The sequence below is a fragment of the Diplotaxodon limnothrissa genome, linkage group LG14 (assembly GCF_057381915.1).
Source record: "Diplotaxodon limnothrissa isolate DT_005_m linkage group LG14, D_limnothrissa_male_GT1.1, whole genome shotgun sequence".
Taxonomy (NCBI): domain Eukaryota; kingdom Metazoa; phylum Chordata; class Actinopteri; order Cichliformes; family Cichlidae; genus Diplotaxodon; species Diplotaxodon limnothrissa.
The window spans coordinates 27,191,700-27,210,643 of NC_140609.1; the positions used below are offsets into that span (position 1 = coordinate 27,191,700).

Consider the following 18,944-nt stretch of genomic DNA (forward strand, 5'->3'; position numbering starts at 1 on the left):
TGAGTAACGTAATGACTGATGTACGGTGTACATTTTAGGACATCGTCAGGTATCAGACAAAAAATTGTCAGGTGTCAGTTGTCAAAAAAAAAATTGTCAGTTGTCAAAAAAAAAATTGTCAGGTATCAGAAAAAAAATTGTCAGGTGTCAGTTGTCAAAAAAAATTGTCAGGTATCAGACAAAAAATTGTCAGGTGTCAGTTGTCAAAAAAAAAAAAAAGTCAGGTATCAGAAAAAAAATTGTCAGGTGTCAGAAAAAAAATTGTCAGGTGTCAGAAAAAAAAATGTCAGGTATCAGAAAAAAAATTGTCAGGTGTCAGACAAAAAAGTTGTCAGGTGTCAGAAAAAAAATTGTCAGGTGTCAGACAAAAAAGTTGTCAGGTGTCAGAAAAAAAATTGTCAGGTGTCAGTTGTCAAAAAAAAAATTGTCAGGTATCAGAACACAAGGTACCAGAGAGAAAATCTTCCTGCAGGTGGCGCTGTTGTCATGTCCCACCCGAATTGATTTCCAAATACGTCATCAACGTGTGACCGTGGGAGAGCGTAAGGTCATTGACCTCACCGGAGTTTTACCGTGGTTCAGGCTCCTAACGACACAAGGTAAGTTTAACTTTTTCTCCCTTTTGTTCATATTTTTGCCACAGTTGTGCTATATTAAGTTGCAGTTATGTTGTGAAAGTTACATATCAGAGACGGAAAGCCAGTTTTGTACGAAACCAAATCAGTACTATTTTTGTCTGGCTAATTCATTCTAGCTAGCGACAGTGGTGAAACGTGATTCAAATTTAAACTGTTCAGTAATTGTTTTGTATACATTTCAGCAAATGGACAAGCTGAAAGCTTACGAGCAGCTTAAAAAAGACCTTGAAAATGGTAATCCAACACTTTATTAAATTTTTTGGTAATGTTTGCAAGTTAATTTTTTTAACTGCAAAGAAAATAGAGGTTCTTTTCATGGTACTCCAGCAGCTGTTAAAAGGATCATGTGTGGCCAACAAGGGATGGAGGACAGCGACATTCATCATGAGATAAATGTTTCACTGTAAGAACTTTGACACACTTTTTTTTTTTTCATTGTCAAAATCGATTCTTCCTCAAGCTGTAACATAATATGCCTCTATTTTGTTTTTTTTATTCGGACATGTTTCTGTTTTATTAGGAGACTGTCTAACCCCAACATCGTCAGACTCATGGCAGTTGCCCGCACTGAGTCCTGCTTTTTGTTGGCAGCTGAATACATTCATGGCGCAACCCTGCAGCAAGTGCTTCACACAGACAGCTGCTTGGTGAAGGTACCAATACTCATAATTTTATGTTTAATACATTTAGGTAGATGTGAATAATCTTAATACCCTCATATTAAAAAAGAACTTTTTATTGCTGGCATTTGTTTAAATATGTACTTGAAACCATCTTTGTGTACAACATATAAAAAGACTGACATGTTAGATTGTCACACCTGGCTACGCATTGTTTTATTAATATTATATATTGTCTTGATAGCTTGAAGGGGATGATGCCGGTTTCATATCACTGGACTTATCCATGGCAGTAGAGTACATCCATGCACAGAGAATCATTCACCAGGATATAAAGCCAGCAAATGTCATGGTAAGCCATATTGTATTTTTCTTTTTCTCCACTTTGTTTTTGAAGATCAAAATAAAAATAGTATATTATTTATTTAACTTTATTCTCTTCAGTCTATTAAACACTACATTTGAACAATGAGAAACTTTTCTGGCATATTCATATAAAGGATTTTTAAGTAAGAAGCCTTACATTGTTTCTTTAATAGTCCAATTTTTCTTTAATATGTTGGTTCTTGCACACCTACAAAATTCCCAAACATGTTGTAAGTTTAGGCTTTACAAACTGAAAGTTTCTATTATTTTATTAGTCTGTACCACTTGCTTAAGTGGAATGGGGATTTAAAAATGCACAGGACTATAAAACCGGGTTGGATCATTAACCAATCTGTTAATTTTAATGTTGGGTATAATAAACAATCTCAGAATAAATCTGCAGTGATTGGGTGATCTGGGTGCTAAAAGCTTTGAGGGTTTTTTTTTTTTCCCCCAATTATGAGCTGTGGTCTTTGGAATGACATTTTTGATAACATTTGTGAAATTTTAGACAACCTGGTAAGTTCTCATATGTATACCTTATAGGTTCACCACCCTTCTAAGAAGGCAGTCCTGACAGACTGGGGCATGGCAAACATAAGAGACACTGTGATGCTTCGTCAAGGGAGTAAGTTCACTGCCCAGGCTACTGGTCCAGCTGGTGGCACATATCTTTACATGGCCCCTGAATGCATACTGAAGTTTGAAGAGGCCTCGTTCCAGACAGACATGTGGTCCCTCGGAGCCACATATCTGGAGATCCTGACGGGTTCCGCTCCGTGGATGGTTAAAAAACAAAGAGAACTGGCTGCACTAATGGCCACCAAAACCCCACCACATGCCCTATCACATCTCAGTGACAAAAACAGTTTTCTTGGTGGTTTGGTGAGCTATGACCCAGACTCAAGGCCTTCCGCATCTGATGTTGTTAAGTTTCTCAAATCAGGCCTTGATCTTACGAGCCGATATGGCTACAAGTGGTAATGTTGCTACAGTCTGCAGTTCAAAAGTCTTTCAATGTGAATTATGTTCTACATTATTGTTAACAAAAGTTGTGGTAAATGAAACACTGAATCATTATGAAAGATGGCACCTTGTCAATTGTATTTCAACATTTTATTGTACATTTTGTTGGTCAGACAGTTTTCAAATTACCTGTTGATTTTAAACAAGGATAAATAAATGTTAACAAACACTGTTGTATGATTTTATTGGTCATTGGAAATGTTTACTGGTGCACCTTCCATCCTCTCTCTCTTCAGAAAGATGTATATGTCATTTGCCTCGGCAAACGTAGAAAGTGTAGGAACTGCATTTCTGTTCATGGCAGTTGTGAGCTCTTGGACTAGCATGAGGTATGCAGCAAGGCAACCATCAGGTGTGCAGGGAAACTGGCTGTTTTCTAAAATGTTCTGGCACATGTCTCTGAATTCCTGGTTTGCTACCAGTGAAGGCTCTTCCCTCTCACAGATTAATTGCTTGGCATAGTCTAAAAGGTCTGGGTCAACAATGTGCAGCACATTGCCATATCCTGCGAATGAAAGACAATATTGAAAAGATGTTCACTTTGAATGTTAAAAATAAATGAATAATGACAAAGCTGTTCTAGAACCTGTATAAGAAGCAGTCAGTGTTTACAGATGTTATTACAGAAACTTAAAGATGGAAATATCACTCAAACATTTAGATAAATTTTTAGTTAAAGGTGTCAATATGAAGCCATTTTAGTATTGACAGTAGAAATTCAGAAATCTCTTATTGTACTACAAGTAGGCTTCTTCGGAAGACACAAAAGAGAAAGCACATTATAACAGTTTTACGCTCATTACACTGGCTTCCAGTATATTTTAGAAAATTCATTTTAAAATTTTAGTAATGACTTTCAATGCTCCGAATCGTGAAGCTCCTGCCTTAATTTCTGATCTTATAGAACCCCACGCTCCCTCTCCCAGCCTGTGATCATCTAATCAATGGCTGTTAGTAGTCCCACCAGAAGACCAGAGGCAATAGATCTTCCAAAGCGGTGGCTCCCAGGTCATGGAATGCTCTGCCTCCATCATTACGTTTCCTTGATTGCATTTATTCTGTATGTTCGATTGTGCTGTTTTATGTTTATCTGTTTTATATTATTGTGAAGCCACTTTGTGGTTTTTATCCTGTGAAGAGTGCTATATCAAAGTAAAAGTAAACTAATGAAAGTTAAAAAACAAACAAAAAAATAAAACCCCACAGGCTTTCAAATGACATACCAGGAGGTGGTGAGGTAAACAGAAGGTCGGGTTTCCCAAATGGACCAGGTGCATTGCGTTGCTTGCGGATGTCATGGGTGTTCCAAACTGTTTGCTCCGTTTTTAAGTCTCTTTGAAGCAGTGGCAAGTGTGAGTACTGCAAGCAGTTGCTATGAAAAAGGAGAATTAAAAAATTCATATGTTCATCTGCTTCTTTGAGGTAGAATAAGTAAAAGCTAAATTTTAATCAGTACTCAAAAAACAAAGGCATTCCTAGACCACATACTTTCATACTGCTGCTTGATTATTTTTCATGTCTAAAAATATTGACTTACATGTGCACAGGATTGTCCAGTTCAAGGATCCCAGACTCCATCATGGCCTACGCATGTTGTTTTGAAAAAGACATAAGTTGTGAAGGTGAGAATTTCATTAGTGAAAAGGTACAGATGTACATAAACACAGATTCTGGCCTTGTGTTTTCAGATAAACTAATCCATCGTATGTTTAACGAAATTTGGATGGCTAGTCTTTGTTAATAGGTTTTACAGGTGAAAGATTTGCTTTACCTCAAATGTTGTCAGCCATTTCTTAATCCATGTCTGCTTTAAAATACTGTTGAAACATTCAGCTCTCTAAACAACAGAAACATGACATTATCAGTTTTGTTGTCAGGTTGTTACTTTAGAAATAGTCATTTACCAGCTTAAAGACATACCTGGTTGTGCACTGATGTCCCCATTCTGAAGCACCTCCATGCCTGATTCCCAAGATCTCGCATGTGAAATGCCATCTGCATTTGACCCACAACAAGGTTCTCCTTTCCTCTGTCCCCCCGAATCATTTGAGGACAGCCTAAAGACACAAACTGAAGATAATTAGTGAATGATGAAAAAATAAATTTATTAACAAAATGTAATCTTTTTTAACCCCCCATTTTTTAGTATATTGCATACCACCCTGTTCTTGAACAGCCTCAAAGAAGTATCTGGCCACAAAGTTTTGCTTGCGGTTGGATGTGCCCACCTTTAGCCATAGAACCTTCCTGGAAAATCTGAAAAGAAAGAAACAGAAAAGTGGCCACTTGTACATATGATTTAATCATGTTTTGGCACTATGTTTGGTTTTTGTTACATTCCCCAAGAGTATGCTGGTTTTCCATTGTATTATGTCTAGGCGTTGTATCTGGTTCCTCCGGCCATTTTGACTGCCATAGTTGTGTAGGCTTACATGCCTTTGGAATTGAATGTGACTCTTGACTGTGTTCAGACTGACGCGAGGGGAGAGCTGCCTTTTGTTTTGTAATCCCTTGTATTCTCCTGTTTATGTGTTGGTTAGGTAGGTTATCGTAAATTGTACATTTTATTTTCTTTGGAGTTAAATTCTGTTTACTTTATATCAGGGATGTTTTGTTTGTTGTGTTGATCTTGGCCCTCCCTGAAATTAACTGCCAGTCTGAAATGGAACTTTAAGACTAGCAGGAAATAAGCCTTTTAAAAACCGCCATCTTGAATCCTCCTTCACTATTCATACTTTATCTTGGTCCCTTAGACCAGGCTTGGCCAAATCCAGACCTCGAGGGCCAGTGTCCTGCATGTTTTAGATATCACCCTGGGTAAACACACTTGAATAAAATGATTAGTTCATTACCAGGCCTCTGGAGAACTACAAAACATGTTGTGAGGGTAATTTAGCCATTTGAATCAGCTGTGGATCAAGGACACATCTAAAACCTGCAGGACACCGGCCCTCGAGGCCTGGACTTACCCATCCCTGCCCTAGACTACTCAGGAGAGATAACACCTCAGTTTACCGCACATCCTTATCTTGAAGCAACTTTGTACTATAACTGAATATAATAAATTAAGTAGCGAATGCCATATTCAAACCTACCCATCAATCCCCAAATGTATCCACATTCCAAAGAACTTCAGTTTATCATTGCCTATATGAAACAACAAATAATAATTACAATTTGTTTCAACAGAAGTACCATCAAAACATGTTTGGAAGGTTAATTGAAAAGATAAAATAAATACCATCAATGTGCCATGTGTCATTTGGACCACGGCTGATGTAATTCCGACGGGGAATTTTCTTCTTTCCAGGAGATCTCCTCTGAAGACCACTTGCATCCATATACCTCATTATATTAGCAACATCGTCTCTACAGTAACAATAGATTTTACTCTGAGCTCAACAGTAAAACAAGAGAATACTTGATTATATACACACTATTTAACCAACCTGTAACAAGGCCGCACTCCTCTGACATCCCTTACCCGCTTTACCATTGCCCTGATTCCTTGTTCAGGAGACCACTGTTTCATCTCACTCTAAAAAACAAACAAACAGACAATTGAATGTTTTTTTTTTAAATCACTACAGAAAATAACATTTATTGTTTCTACAATAGCTCATGACACAGACTTCAGGAAAATATATATTTTTTGCACTGATGTTTTAACGCTTACCTCCACAGCTTTGTGGATTTCAGTAAAAGGTCGTTGGGGGCATCTTCGCTTCAACCCTAGAAGTTTTAAAACTCGTCTCAGATGCCTCTCACTGTTAAAAGACAACACAGACTTACATTATATTAAATGCAAACTGCATGTTTTGTCATTTTAGAGAGTTGTCACGGAAACTGTTGAAATGCAGACTTACCTTATTTTATGCCCATATGAATTCAGTGCACAGCTGATTTCCTTTTGTTTTAAGCCTTTGTTGAACAATGTTATTATCATCATATCTTGAAAGGTTAAGTGTAACAACAACAGTCTAATTGATCACCCACGTCTTACACTGAACATAAGTAATTAACCAGTAAAGTACTAAATCTTTTTATGTGGCAATTACACTAAAAGCATCGTCTATTCAGTGCCCACAAATAAAACATGTGTAGCAAAAAATACACTTCTTTGATATGAAAGAGGTGAACAGTAGTTAATAAATAAGTTGTACTTTAGTCATTTATTTTTAATGCTCTTTTTTTAATTTAAAAAAAAAAAAGTATTTTTGGTACAGTCATGTGAACCAGCCAGAGTCGGATACTCCTTTCATCATCGTCAGATGACATATTGCAGCAAAGTCTAAAAACAACAACAGAAAAAAACATATCGGGATCAAAACATATCCCGACAGTAGCAATATAGAAAAGAGAAATAAAGAAAAAGAGCGACAGAAAGGATGCAGGCTGCTCGTGAGCTTTCAGCTTGTCCATTTGCTGAAATGTATACAAAACAATTACTGAACAGTTTAAATTTGAATCACGTTTCACCACTGTCGCTAGCTAGAATGAATTAGCCAGACAAAAATAGTACTGATTTGGTTTCGTACAAAACTGGCTTTCCGTCTCTGATATGTAACTTTCACAACATAACTGCAACTTAATATAACACAACTGTGGCAAAAATATGAACAAAAGGGAGAAAAAGTTAAACTTACCTTGTGTCGTTAGGAGCCTGAACCACGTGTTACACCCCGGCCTAGGCAACCGGCGTGCAACGTATGAAAATAAAAATAAGAAAAAAAAACACACGAGAAACAAACTAAAGCTCTCCACCAAAATCCCAAAACGAAGGTGTCTCAAACGAAAATATTAACAAACCCATTCACAGCTATTTACAACAGACTATTTATTTACATCAAAACACCAAACTATTTACAACACGGGGGAGATCGCGACCATGACCAACTGACACACAGGGCTTAAATACATAGAAGGAGCAATCAGGGAATGGACCACAGGAGGGAAACACAGCTGGGGCAAATTAGACCTGACGAGACAAGGAAACGTAAACTGAACACACTAAGATAACAACAGACCTTCAAAGTAAAACAGGAAACACATGACAGTCACGCAAAAACAAAACACTGACAACACCGAAACGTAACATTTCCCCCCACCCAAAAATCAAACATGTAACCCCAAGTGAAATGTTTGATCAAAAGCGGATGAAGGCTGGTGGAGGCTGGAGCGGTCCCATGAACCCCCAGCAAACGACGAAGGCTGGAGCGGTCCCTCGGACCCTCCAGCGAAGGCAGACGAAGGCTGGAGCGGTGCCTCGGACCCTCCAGTGAAGGCAGACGAAGGCTGGAGCGGTCCCACGGACCCTCCAGCGAAGACAAACGAAGGCTGAAGCGGTGCGTCGGACCCTCCAGCGAAGGCGGACGAAGGCTGAAGCGGTGCCTCGGACCCTCCAGCGAAGGCGGACGAAGGCTGAAGCGGTCCCTCCAACGGACCCTCCAGCGAAGACGGACGAAGCTGATGAAGGCTGGAGCGGTCCCACTGACCCTCCAGCAGACGACAAAGGCTGGGGCGGTCCTCGGACCCCCCCAGCGAAGGCAATCCCGGACGAGCCCCCATATGTTACACCCCGGCCTAGGCAACCGGCGTGCAACGTATGAAAATAAAAATAAGAAAAAAAAACACACCAAAAACAACCACTAACAACACCGAAACGTAACATTTCCCCCCCACCCAAAAATCAAACATGTAACCCCAAGTGAAATGTTTGATCAAAAGCGGATGAAGGCTGGTGGAGGCTGGAGCGGTCCCACTGACCCTCCAGCAGACGACAAAGGCTGGGGCGGTCCTCGGACCCCCCCAGCGAAGGCAATCCCGGACGAGCCCCCATATGTTACACCCCGGCCTAGGCAACCGGCGTGCAACGTATGGAAATAAAAATAAGAAAAAAAAACACACGAGAAACAAACTAAAGCTTTCCACCAAAATCCCAAAACGAAGGTGTCTCAAACGAAAATATTAACAAACCCATTCACAGCTATTTACAACAGACTATTTATTTACATCAAAACACCAAACTATTTACAACACGGGGGAGATCGCGACCATGACCAACTGACACACAGGGCTTAAATACATAGAAGGAGCAATCAGGGAATGGACCACAGGAGGGAAACACAGCTGGGGCAAATTAGACCTGACGAGACAAGGAAACGTAAACTGAACACACTAAGATAACAACAGACCTTCAAAGTAAAACAGGAAACACATGACAGTCACGCAAAAACAAAACACTGACAACACCGAAACGTAACACACGGTAAAACTCCGGTGAGGTCAATGACCTTACGCTCTCCCACGGTCACACGTTGATGACGTATTTGGAAATCAATTCGGGTGGGACATGACAACAGCGCCACCTGCAGGAAGATTTTCTCTCTGGTACCTTGTGTTCTGACACCTGACAACTTTTTTTCTGACACCTGACAATTTTTTTTCTGACACCTGACAACTTTTTTTCTGACACCTGACAATTTTTTTTCTGACACCTGACAACTTTTTTTCTGACACCTGACAAATTTTTTTCTGACACCTGACAAATTTTTTTCTGACACCTGACAACTTTTTTTCTGACACCTGACAATTTTTTGTCTGATACCTGACTTTTTTTTTTTTTGACAACTGACACCTGACAATTTTTTTTCTGATACCTGACAATTTTTTTTCTGATACCTGACAATTTTTTTTTTGACAACTGACACCTGTCAATTTTTTTTCTGATACCTGACAATTTTTTTTTTGACAACTGACACCTGACAATTTTTTGTCTGATACCTGACGATGTCCTAAAATGTACACCGTACTGATGTCATCACCACAGTCAACTACATCAAAACACGACCTGTGAAAGCCCGGATTTTTTCGGCACTGTGTGAAGAAATGGGCTCCGACCACACAGCCGTTTTGTATCACAGCAAGTCCCGATGGCTGTCACGTGGGAAGATGCTATCCAGGGTCTTTGAACTGCGAGATGAGATCCGCATCTTTTTGAAGGAAGAGGGCAGTGATCTTACCAACAAATTTAACTGTAACAACTTTCTCATGAAACTGGCATACCTCAGTGACATGTTCCTGAAACTCAATGAACTAAATTTGCAGATGCAGGGCACAAACACTCACCTCCCACATCTGACAGATAAAGTCACATCATTTGTCAGAAAACTTGAAATGTGGAAGCAGCGAGTGAAAGATGGAAACGTGGACTTGTTTGAGAATTTGAAATCATTCATTGAAGACAACAAGCTGCAGAATACAGTGATCCCATGCATAAAAGAACACATGTCTGCCCTTCAGAAACATTTCCAGAGATATTTCCTGGTGCAAGATTCCAAAGAATGACTGGATCCGTGACCCCTTCAGTGCAACACCCCCTGCTGACACACATCTGAGGAGGAACAGTTCATTGATCTTACCTCTGATTCAATTAAGAGGCTGCAGTTTAATTCAAAGACCCTGGCTGCATTTTGGATTGGAGTGGACAAAGAGAGCCCTGGCAATACTTCTTCCTTTTGCCACATCCTACTTATGCGAGGTAGGCTTTTCTGCTGTGGCTTCAATCAAGACGAAGTACAGATCAAAGCTGGACATTGAAAATGAACTCAGAGTGGCTGTCTCAAAACTGCAACCCAGGTTTGAGAAGATCTGCAGCAACAGGCAGGCTCACACCAGTCACTGAAAAGATGTGAGGATCAAATGTGGGGTTTTTTGCAACAAACCTTTAATTTTTTTTAATTTTTCCTCTCAGGAAGTTGTTCATGTTTGTAAACCCATTTTGCACAGAGAGGCATTTAAAAAAATATGAGGCAATTTTGAATATTCTTGCACAGGAAAAGATACGAATACTGGATTTCAGGAAAGCAAACTGATTTTGTTAGGAATTGATGGTTTATTTCCTGAGTCAGTCGATTTAGACCTCCATTAGCATTCCTTTGAATTTATTACAAAGAAGTACAAAACTGTCCTTTCTTTCATTTCATTTTGTATTTTCAAACTCCTGAAGGCATTCTTAGATATGTAATTTAACCTCTTAAGTCCCGAACTCTTCCATGGCATGCATTTCTAATTTCTCTTTGATATTTGGGCTGATTGGGACCCGATGAATGTAAAACCAAGATTCACCAGAGGGACCATCTCTAGTGGAAAGTTACTGAGACACTGTTGTTTAGACTAGAATGAGAGAGCTTCTGTAATAAACCTGTTAGGGGCACACCACCATTTTGAGATCCACGGCAACGTGTCATGCACAACAGACACTAATGTTTTTGTCACTTTTTATGGAATCAAATTCAAAATAAGGTCGGTACTTCCACGCTTTAAACGCTGTACGCTCATACTCTCTCCCGCACTTGATATATTATCCATTGTTGATCTGCACACAGCTTTTGTCACAAACATCGCACTCGCTTATGTCACTGTCATGAGACATTCTCGCAAAAAAATCACGGTTTTAGTAACGTAGTAACGCAGTAACGTAGTAACGCAGTAACGTAGTAACGCAGTAACGCAGCGTGCTTACGGGAAAGTAACGGTAATCTAATTACCGTTTTTGCAACAGCAATCCCTTACTATACTCGTTACTTGAAAAAAAGTAATCGGATTACAGTAACGCGTCACAAGTAATGCGTTACTGCCCATCTCTGCTCAGGCCACTCCTACACCAACCCTATTCAGACTAAGTGTCTTGTTTGCATTACCTCTGAGCAATTTGCAACCATTTTGTTCTCCAATGTGTGCCTTTTTCTTGTATATATTTCTCTTATTTTGTATATATCCCTCTTGGTTGTATTTATTGATTGTATATATTTCTCCTGTCTAATATTTATATTTTAATCTGGCACAGTTGGTGTGGAGCACCTACAATTTAATTGTAGGTGTTGAAATAAGCAACTAAGTACATACAAAATATAATCATGAATGAAACCCAAAAAACTATGAGGAAAAGACCAAAGAACATAAACATAAAGAAACCAACAGAGAAATATCCCCAAAAAGGTTAAAAAAAAATACAAAACTCCAAGACAGTATGAGTGCAATGAAATTCCAATAACTCCACGTTTACTTTCATTTCGACGTTTGCAAATATATTTTATCATTTTCATTGGAAATTTGAAATGTAAAATAACCCAGTGCAATTTAATATTTGTGTTTTAACCTCCTATGACCTGGCGTCCACATATGTGGACATCACATTTTGGGTTGTCTAGACCAAAATACTAAGTTTAGCTCCACAAGGGCCTGATATCCACTTACGAGGACATTATACTGCCTCTGTTTTATCAAAATTTAAAACAAATGTCTTCATATGTGGCTCTCATTTTTCTTAGAAACAAAAATCGGGTAAAAAAAAAAAATCTGGTGAATCTTGGTTTTACATTCATCGGGTCCCAATCAGCCCAAATATCAAAGAGAAATTAGAAATGCATGCCATGGAAGAGTTCGGGACTTAGGAGGTTAAATTACATATGTAAGAATGCCTTCAGGAGTTTGAAAATACAAAATGAAATGAAAGAAAGGACAGTTTTGTACTTCTTTGTAATAAATTCAAAGGAATGCTAATGGAGGTCTAAATCGACTGACTCAGGAAATAAACCATCAATTCCTAACAAAATCAGTTTGCTTTCCTGAAATCCAGTATTCGTATCTTTTCATACATTAACCTTCATTTGGCTTTCACCGTTTTCTACTGTTACAAATCTATGTTTAAATACATGTTTAAAAACAAATGTCCAAGACAACATGATGTTTCAGTGAGATAAACTATGTATATATTTTAGAGGTTTGCAAAGCAGGCTACAAATGAAAACCCTTTTTTGTTTGCTTTTTTTCATTTGGGTATGTCTCTCTTCTGGGTTTAAAAAAATATATAAAATGTAAACAATGATTTCATTTATTAAGGTAAAAAAGAACCCAAACCTACGTGACCTTACATGAAAAACTAATCCCCCCTCCAAAAACACTTTATCTCATGTAAATGTTGTAATTAAAGTCATGATTCGGGGCTTGTGTGAGTTGCAATAAATATCAGATTTCAAAATGAGCCAGAAGTTCAAAATTTTAGAACGAATGCTTTAGATTTTTTTTTGAAAATTGACTGTATGACTATGGTGAAATTTTACTGACTCTAATCTTAATTTCCATTATGGTTAAGTAAATTTAACAGTTAACGTTTTAATATTTGATTGAAAATATATTTTCTGATATTAATTGTATGTCTATAATCTAAAAAATCTATGTAAAAAATAAAATTTCACTGTTCAATTTCTGATTGTTGTCAATTATAAACTAACCTTGTATATAATAGTGAATATACTAAAATTTCCCCAGGAGTTGGTGAAATAAAAAAATAAAAATAAAAAGGAAGGACAAAGCAAAGCAGATTAGATAAGAAAAACGTACTATTTTTTTCATTTGGGTATGTCTCTCTTCTTCCTCCACCTATAGGTTGACAGAAATGAGTCATCACTACTCCATTATTTCTCATGTTACTCCAAAAATGCATAAATACCAGTTTAAGATTCAAATGTATCTAAAGGCACATGTGATGCAATCCAGTGTTTTATTTCTCACTGACAGCATGACATCAACGCATAGCTGGCCACAGCAGGGTTGGGCAATTTTACAAGTGTTATTGGTGGTGTCTTTCTCTCAGGCTGATGAACAAGTATGCAGGCAAATGGGGGATCCTGAAAACCCCCAACTATCTCAGGATGGTAATATTATATTAGGGGGGATCTTCTCATTTTACAGCAGTTGGAAAGACAGAATGGACACCTACTTGCATAAACCACTGCCACTGCAATGTACCAGGTATGTGAAATACTGAGTATTAAGATAATCGTATATGCTTTTGTCATTCCACTGTTTCTGGTTTAAAGATAATTTGGTTTTAATTCCATATTTCAAATTGAATCAAGTTTGAATTTCAGAGGCTTCCAGTTTGCTCAGGCTATGCTTTTTGCCATTGAGGAGATTAATAATAGTACAGACCTACTGCCAGGAGTCTCTCTAGGCTACAAAATCTATGATGAATGTGGCTCCATTGCAAGAAGTGTAAAAGTTGCATTGGCATTGACTACCGATAATACAGTTGTTGCTGCACTATCCAAGACGGCATGTACCAGACCTTCACAAGTGCAGGCCATAATTGGAGAGACATCTTCCTCTCCTTGCATGGCAATAGCTACTGTCCTTGGACCATTTTATATACCAATGGTGGGTGAGATAGCTAATAATAAATATTTGTGGCAAAAAATGCAAGTGTGAATGTTCTACTTAGGACTTTTTCTTTTAGATCAGCCACTTTGCCACATGTGCTTGTCTCAGTGACAAAACCAAGTACCCATCCTTCCTCAGAACAATACCCAGTGACTACTACCAGAGCAGAGCCCTGGCCCATTTGGTCAAGTATTTTGGATGGACTTGGGTTGGAGCTATTAGAAATAATGATGATTATGGAAATAATGGCATGGCTACATTCACAGAAACTGCACAGCAGCTGGGCATCTGTCTGGAGTATTCTGTATCTTTTTTCAGGACAGATCCATCAGACAAAATACAAGAGATAATTGACATTGTCAAAACTTCAACTTCCAAGGTGATTGTTGCCTTTATGTCACACATGGATATGGATGTGCTAATACATGTATTATCCCAGCATAATTTGACTGAATACCAGTGGGTAGGTAGCGAGGGCTGGATAGTTGATTCTCAAATAGCTGCAATGGATATACATCACATACTGGATGGTGCCATAGGCCTTTCTATTCCAAAAGCACATATCAGCGGCCTGAGAGAGTTCATGCTGGATGTGAAGCCACTCAATTCATCTAATAATGGACTGTTTACTGAGTTCTGGGAGGCATTATTTAACTGTAAATTTAGGCAGTCAGCATCATCAGCAAACATTCAAAGAGAGTGTACTGGAGATGAAGACCTGACAGGAGTACAAAACAGCTACACTGATATGTCTCTCATGCCTGTCTTTAACAACGTCTATAAAGGAGTGTATACTGTGGCCCATGCACTTCACAATATCCTCAAATGTAATAAAACATGTAACAAAGCTGTTCCGCTAGACCCATTCACGGTGAGCTTTTTAATAACTTAAAGTATAGTTTTAACATTACACAATAACAATCAATAAAAAAAAAAAGTTTTTATATATATTTTTAAAGTACATTAAATTGATATTTTTTGTTCTTTTGCCAGTTACATCTCATCTTTTTGCCAAATTACTGATGGGTAATTAAATAAATTAATGCCTTTTTATAGATTTTACAGCACATAAAAAACATTTACTTCAAAACAAAAGAAGGAGAGGAGGTTTACTTTGATGAGAATGGAGATCCAGCAGCAAAATATGAAATTATAAACTGGCAGCCAAGAGAAAATGGCGTTGTGGAATTTGTAACAGTTGGTCTTTATGATGCATCTTTAGCTCCAGAAAAACAGCTGCATCTGCAAAACAAGTCTTTAATTTGGGCAAGAAACTCAAAGCAGGTAAGGTATCAGTGTAACTAATTTTAATAATCAGTAATTCCATTTTAATAAAATAATTTGGCACAAGGCTTTTAAACTGTAAATATCAACACTTCACCGAGTTCTTTCGATTCCTCAGAGGCATCCAATGGAAGACAAAACACTGCTCAGTAGACCATTTAACACTTTATTACTTCTAGATGGGAGATGCGTCCTGCATGACACGTTGCCGTGGATCTCAAAATGGTGGTGTGCCCCTAACAGGTTTATTACAGAAGCTCTCTCATTCTAGTCTAAACAACAGTGTCTCAGTAACTTTCCACTAGAGATGGTCCCCTCTTATCTACATTTTGCCAGGCAAGCGTGAGCGAGTCTACAGCTTTCTACTCCCCAAGGACACATGGTCTAATGCCTTTATTTTTCAGGGCTGTGTCCACTTAATACTATACTATATAACTTCATAACCCTTATTAATAAAAAGTATGGCATTATTGAGGCACTGCAAATTATTTAATCACAGCAAAACCTATATGAGCTTTAATGTTCCATAATTCATCAAAATTAACAATTTATGGTTGCAAGGGCAATATTATACATACAGTTGTTGCTGCACTATCCATGACGGCATGGGTCATCTTTTCTTCTTCTTCCTTTTTGTTTTTTGTTTTTTTCCCTTCACCTGGAGGAGACCGTCACACCCGCCCACACCAGGACCTCGTGAAAAACTTCAAATATTTCCTCCCCCGTGATTCGACCCAAACTTCTGACGCTCGGCGTTTTTCGGTGCTGAACTTAAAAAAACAAAAAACAAAAAACAAAAAAAAAACAAATTAAGAAAAAAAAATAATAATTTTTTTTCTCATAATGCTTCTGTTCATGCAGGTTCCTGTGTCAGTTTGCAGTGAAAAATGTCCTCCAGGAACACGTAAAGTTCTCCAGAAAGGAAGGCCTGTTTGTTGCTATGACTGTATAAGATGTGCAGAAGGAGAGATCAGCAACATTACAGGTTTACTATAATATTTAATGTAATCTTTTGCATTTTTGTTACTAGCTTTGCCACAAAACATAAATGTCATGGTTTGACATTTGGCCATGTTAAATCTTTGTTTTTCTTCTTGATTAAATATAAGTAATTAAATTAAAAGTATATGCAACCAGACATAACCTTAATAATTTGCATATCGATAGAAATTTTAATCAACATTAATGTCCTGACATAATGCTTTCAAGAACATTCGTCATGTGCTCAATGGTATTCTTATGAGTTTATTTAATAGTTAACCAAACTAAATTATGACTGAATCATAGTACTGTTGAATGATCATGTAGTTGTCATACTGTTGTGATATCTTTGTGGCACTGTCCATCAATTATCTGTTATTCAGGTCGAGCTATAAATATATATATATATATATATATATATATATATATATATATAAATTTCATTTTATTTTTTGGCAGATTCTGTCACCTGTGTGAGATGTCTCCCTGAATATTGGTCAAATGAGAGAAGAGATGCTTGTATAAAGAAGGAAGCAGTGTATCTATCATATGAAGAAATTATGGGAGCACTGCTCACTGCAGCATCTGTATTTGGAACATGCACAACTGCTGGTGTGGCGCAAATTTTCTTCAAACACAGAAAAACTCCTATTGTCAGGGCAAACAACTCTGAACTGAGCTTCCTGCTGCTCTTCTCCTTAATTCTGTGCTTCCTGTGTTCTCTGACCTTCATTGGTCAGCCCTCTGAATGGTCCTGCATGCTCCGACATGTAGCATTTGGCATCACCTTTGTCCTCTGTATCTCTTGTGTTTTGGGAAAAACAATACTTGTTTTAATGGCCTTCAGAGCTACACGTCCAGATAGCAATATGAAATTGTTTGGACACACACAACAAAGGCTGTGTGTTTTGGGATTCACTCTTATACAAGTTGTCATTTGTATCATTTGGTTAACAAGTTCTCCTCCATTTCCATTTAAGAATTTTAAGGAATTCAAAGATAAAATCATCTTAGAGTGTGCTCTGGGATCAGCTGTAGGGTACTGGGCTGTGCTTGGATATATAGGAATCTTGGCCATTTTATGTTTCATTTTTGCTTTTCTGGCTCGGAAACTACCCGATAATTTCAACGAAGCCAAGTTTATTACTTTTAGCATGCTGATATTCTGTGCAGTATGGATTACATTTATCCCAGCATATGTCAGCTCCCCTGGGAAGTTTAGTGTTGCTGTAGAAATATTTGCTATACTTGCTTCCAGTTTTGGACTGCTATTTTGCATTTTCATTCCAAAATGTTATATAATTTTACTGAAACCAGAGAAGAATACAAAGAAGAACATGATGGGAAAGAAGGCACCCCATTAATTTGAAATTTGTTGTGTTTCATTTTGGTAATACTATATAAACAGCACAATTGCGCTACAGTTGCCTTGGGGGATATTGCAAAATAATGAGTCATATGATAATTTTTCTGGCCGTTGATATTTACATGTGCATAAGTCATAATGGCAATGTGTACTGATTTCAGCAAACTGGGAAATAATTATTGGGCTTGATTGCTCAGTATGTATCATCAAAGGCCTGCCTAAACCAGTTACTTGAGTATGAACACACAGCACATAAGAAGAGAGCCTATAGGAAACAGCTGATATTCATGGTCAGATGCAGACAGAGTGGGATTAAACCCAAAAGCCTACAAATGAAATCATCTGCTAGGGCCACCAAGCAAGAAAAATCCCACAAAACAATGGCACACTCCAGTGTTTAGTTCCTAAGGTCCAAACTAAGCAATTTTGTGTGAGAGGATGGGTGTGAATTAGACATTAAAGACAGTAGACAAATTCTGGCTAAACAAATAACACAAAACAGAAGAGGTTCTTCATCAAGCCAGGACTGTGCAGTCTACTTTAGCCTATTTGCCAGTAGTCACTCTTTTAATGATGAAGATGTGTATATCCTAGAGATGAATTTGAGTGAGGAGTTAAGGAGTTAATTTATGTAAAACGGAAATATCCATCTCTGAACCAAGGAGAAGGCCTAATATTAAATCTTTCACTGTTTTACAATGCTGTGATTGCAGCCATTCCCAACCCTATGGTAGCTATGAATAAGGGACATTACTTATCACCAATCATGAAACTGATCATGTGGATCATTGTTATGTGATGGTGTTAATTGTCATGTAAATGTACTGTTCATAAAGTTGGGGAACTAGCAAGCAATGGGGACTGGGGGAGTCAGGATGAGAGTCAGGATGAGTGTTCAAATGTTTCTCCCAATTATAACATTGCGTAAAGATGAACAGAATCACCTTTCTGGGATTTTTCATAAAAATTATCCCAACTCAGGACCTTCAAAGACTCTTGAGGCAAATTTGTGATTTGTTGAGTGGCTTAAAAAAAATATGACCCCATCTTGATTTTTCTTTTTTTACATATTCTTCACACCTCTGGGTTTAAAAAAATATATAAAATGTAAACAATGATTTCATTTATTAAGGTAAAAAAGAACCCAAACCTACGTGACCTTACATGAAAAACTAATCCCCCCTCCAAAAACACTTTATCTCATGTAAATGTTGTAATTAAAGTCATGATTTGGGGCTTGTGTGAGTTGCAATAAATATCAGATTTCAAAATGAGCCAGAAGTTCAAAATTTTAGAACGAATGCTTTAGATTTTTTTTTGAAAATTGACTGTATGACTATGGTGAAATTTTACTGACTCTAATCTTAATTTCCATTATGGTTAAATAAATTTAACAGTTAACGTTTTAATATTTGATTGAAAATATATTTTCTGATATTA

General features: G+C 37.7%; 3 protein-coding genes across 4 annotated transcripts; 2 read left to right on the forward strand and 1 right to left on the reverse strand.

Moving 5' to 3' along the window:
* The first annotated feature begins 823 nt into the window (after positions 1-823).
* LOC146618989 (uncharacterized) lies at positions 824-2,608 on the forward strand. Its single transcript, XM_085371647.1, has 5 exons — positions 824-872; positions 966-1,041; positions 1,159-1,291; positions 1,503-1,610; positions 2,171-2,608. Exons 1-5 carry the CDS (start codon positions 824-826, stop codon positions 2,606-2,608), a joined length of 804 nt encoding a protein of 267 aa, XP_085227773.1.
* Positions 2,609-2,764: 156 nt separating this feature from the next.
* LOC146618990 (uncharacterized) lies at positions 2,765-7,317 on the reverse strand. 2 transcript variants are annotated; one of them, XM_085371128.1, is made up of 13 exons: positions 7,297-7,317; positions 6,904-6,941; positions 6,517-6,601; positions 6,327-6,417; positions 6,100-6,188; positions 5,892-6,019; positions 5,746-5,797; positions 4,809-4,906; positions 4,571-4,707; positions 4,422-4,487; positions 4,188-4,234; positions 3,874-4,022; positions 2,765-3,155 (listed from the first exon to the last, which is right to left on the reverse strand). In XM_085371128.1, the coding sequence occupies exons 2-13, from the start codon at positions 6,926-6,928 to the stop codon at positions 2,833-2,835; spliced, it is 1,290 nt and encodes a 429-aa protein (XP_085227254.1). In that variant the 5' UTR covers positions 6,929-6,941; positions 7,297-7,317; the 3' UTR covers positions 2,765-2,832. The 2 variants fall into 2 exon arrangements, with proteins under 2 accessions (XP_085227254.1, XP_085227255.1); XM_085371129.1 differs by lacking the exon at positions 7,297-7,317 and adding an exon at positions 7,189-7,216.
* Positions 7,318-13,289: 5,972 nt separating this feature from the next.
* Positions 13,290-17,502, forward strand: LOC146618991 (extracellular calcium-sensing receptor-like). Its single transcript, XM_085370286.1, has 6 exons — positions 13,290-13,465; positions 13,573-13,870; positions 13,950-14,744; positions 14,930-15,157; positions 16,019-16,142; positions 16,598-17,502. The coding sequence occupies exons 1-6, from the start codon at positions 13,332-13,334 to the stop codon at positions 17,500-17,502; spliced, it is 2,484 nt and encodes an 827-aa protein (XP_085226412.1). The 5' UTR covers positions 13,290-13,331.
* The last annotated feature ends 1,442 nt before the right edge of the window (positions 17,503-18,944 follow it).

What these genes read in the sequence shown, in the direction of transcription:
- LOC146618990 (XM_085371128.1), bottom strand. Translation starts at nt 6,928, where the DNA reads ATGTCATCTGACGATGATGAAAGGA. An exon ending in GGAGTGCGGCCTTGTTACAG is followed by an intron (nt 6,020 to 6,099) that starts GTTGGTTAAATA and finishes TTGTTACTGTAG; the next exon opens with AGACGATGTTGCTAATATAA. An exon ending in GGACATCAGTGCACAACCAG is followed by an intron (nt 4,488 to 4,570) that starts GTATGTCTTTAA and finishes TCTGTTGTTTAG; the next exon opens with AGAGCTGAATGTTTCAACAG.
- LOC146618989 (XM_085371647.1), top strand. Translation starts at nt 824, where the DNA reads ATGGACAAGCTGAAAGCTTACGAGCAGCTTAAAAAAGACCTTGAAAAT. An exon ending in TAAAAAAGACCTTGAAAATG is followed by an intron (nt 873 to 965) that starts GTAATCCAACAC and finishes ATGGTACTCCAG; the next exon opens with CAGCTGTTAAAAGGATCATG. An exon ending in CATGAGATAAATGTTTCACT is followed by an intron (nt 1,042 to 1,158) that starts GTAAGAACTTTG and finishes CTGTTTTATTAG; the next exon opens with GAGACTGTCTAACCCCAACA.
- LOC146618991 (XM_085370286.1), top strand. Translation starts at nt 13,332, where the DNA reads ATGGGGGATCCTGAAAACCCCCAACTATCTCAGGATGGTAATATTATA. An exon ending in TTCCGCTAGACCCATTCACG is followed by an intron (nt 14,745 to 14,929) that starts GTGAGCTTTTTA and finishes GCCTTTTTATAG; the next exon opens with ATTTTACAGCACATAAAAAA. An exon ending in GGGCAAGAAACTCAAAGCAG is followed by an intron (nt 15,158 to 16,018) that starts GTAAGGTATCAG and finishes CTGTTCATGCAG; the next exon opens with GTTCCTGTGTCAGTTTGCAG.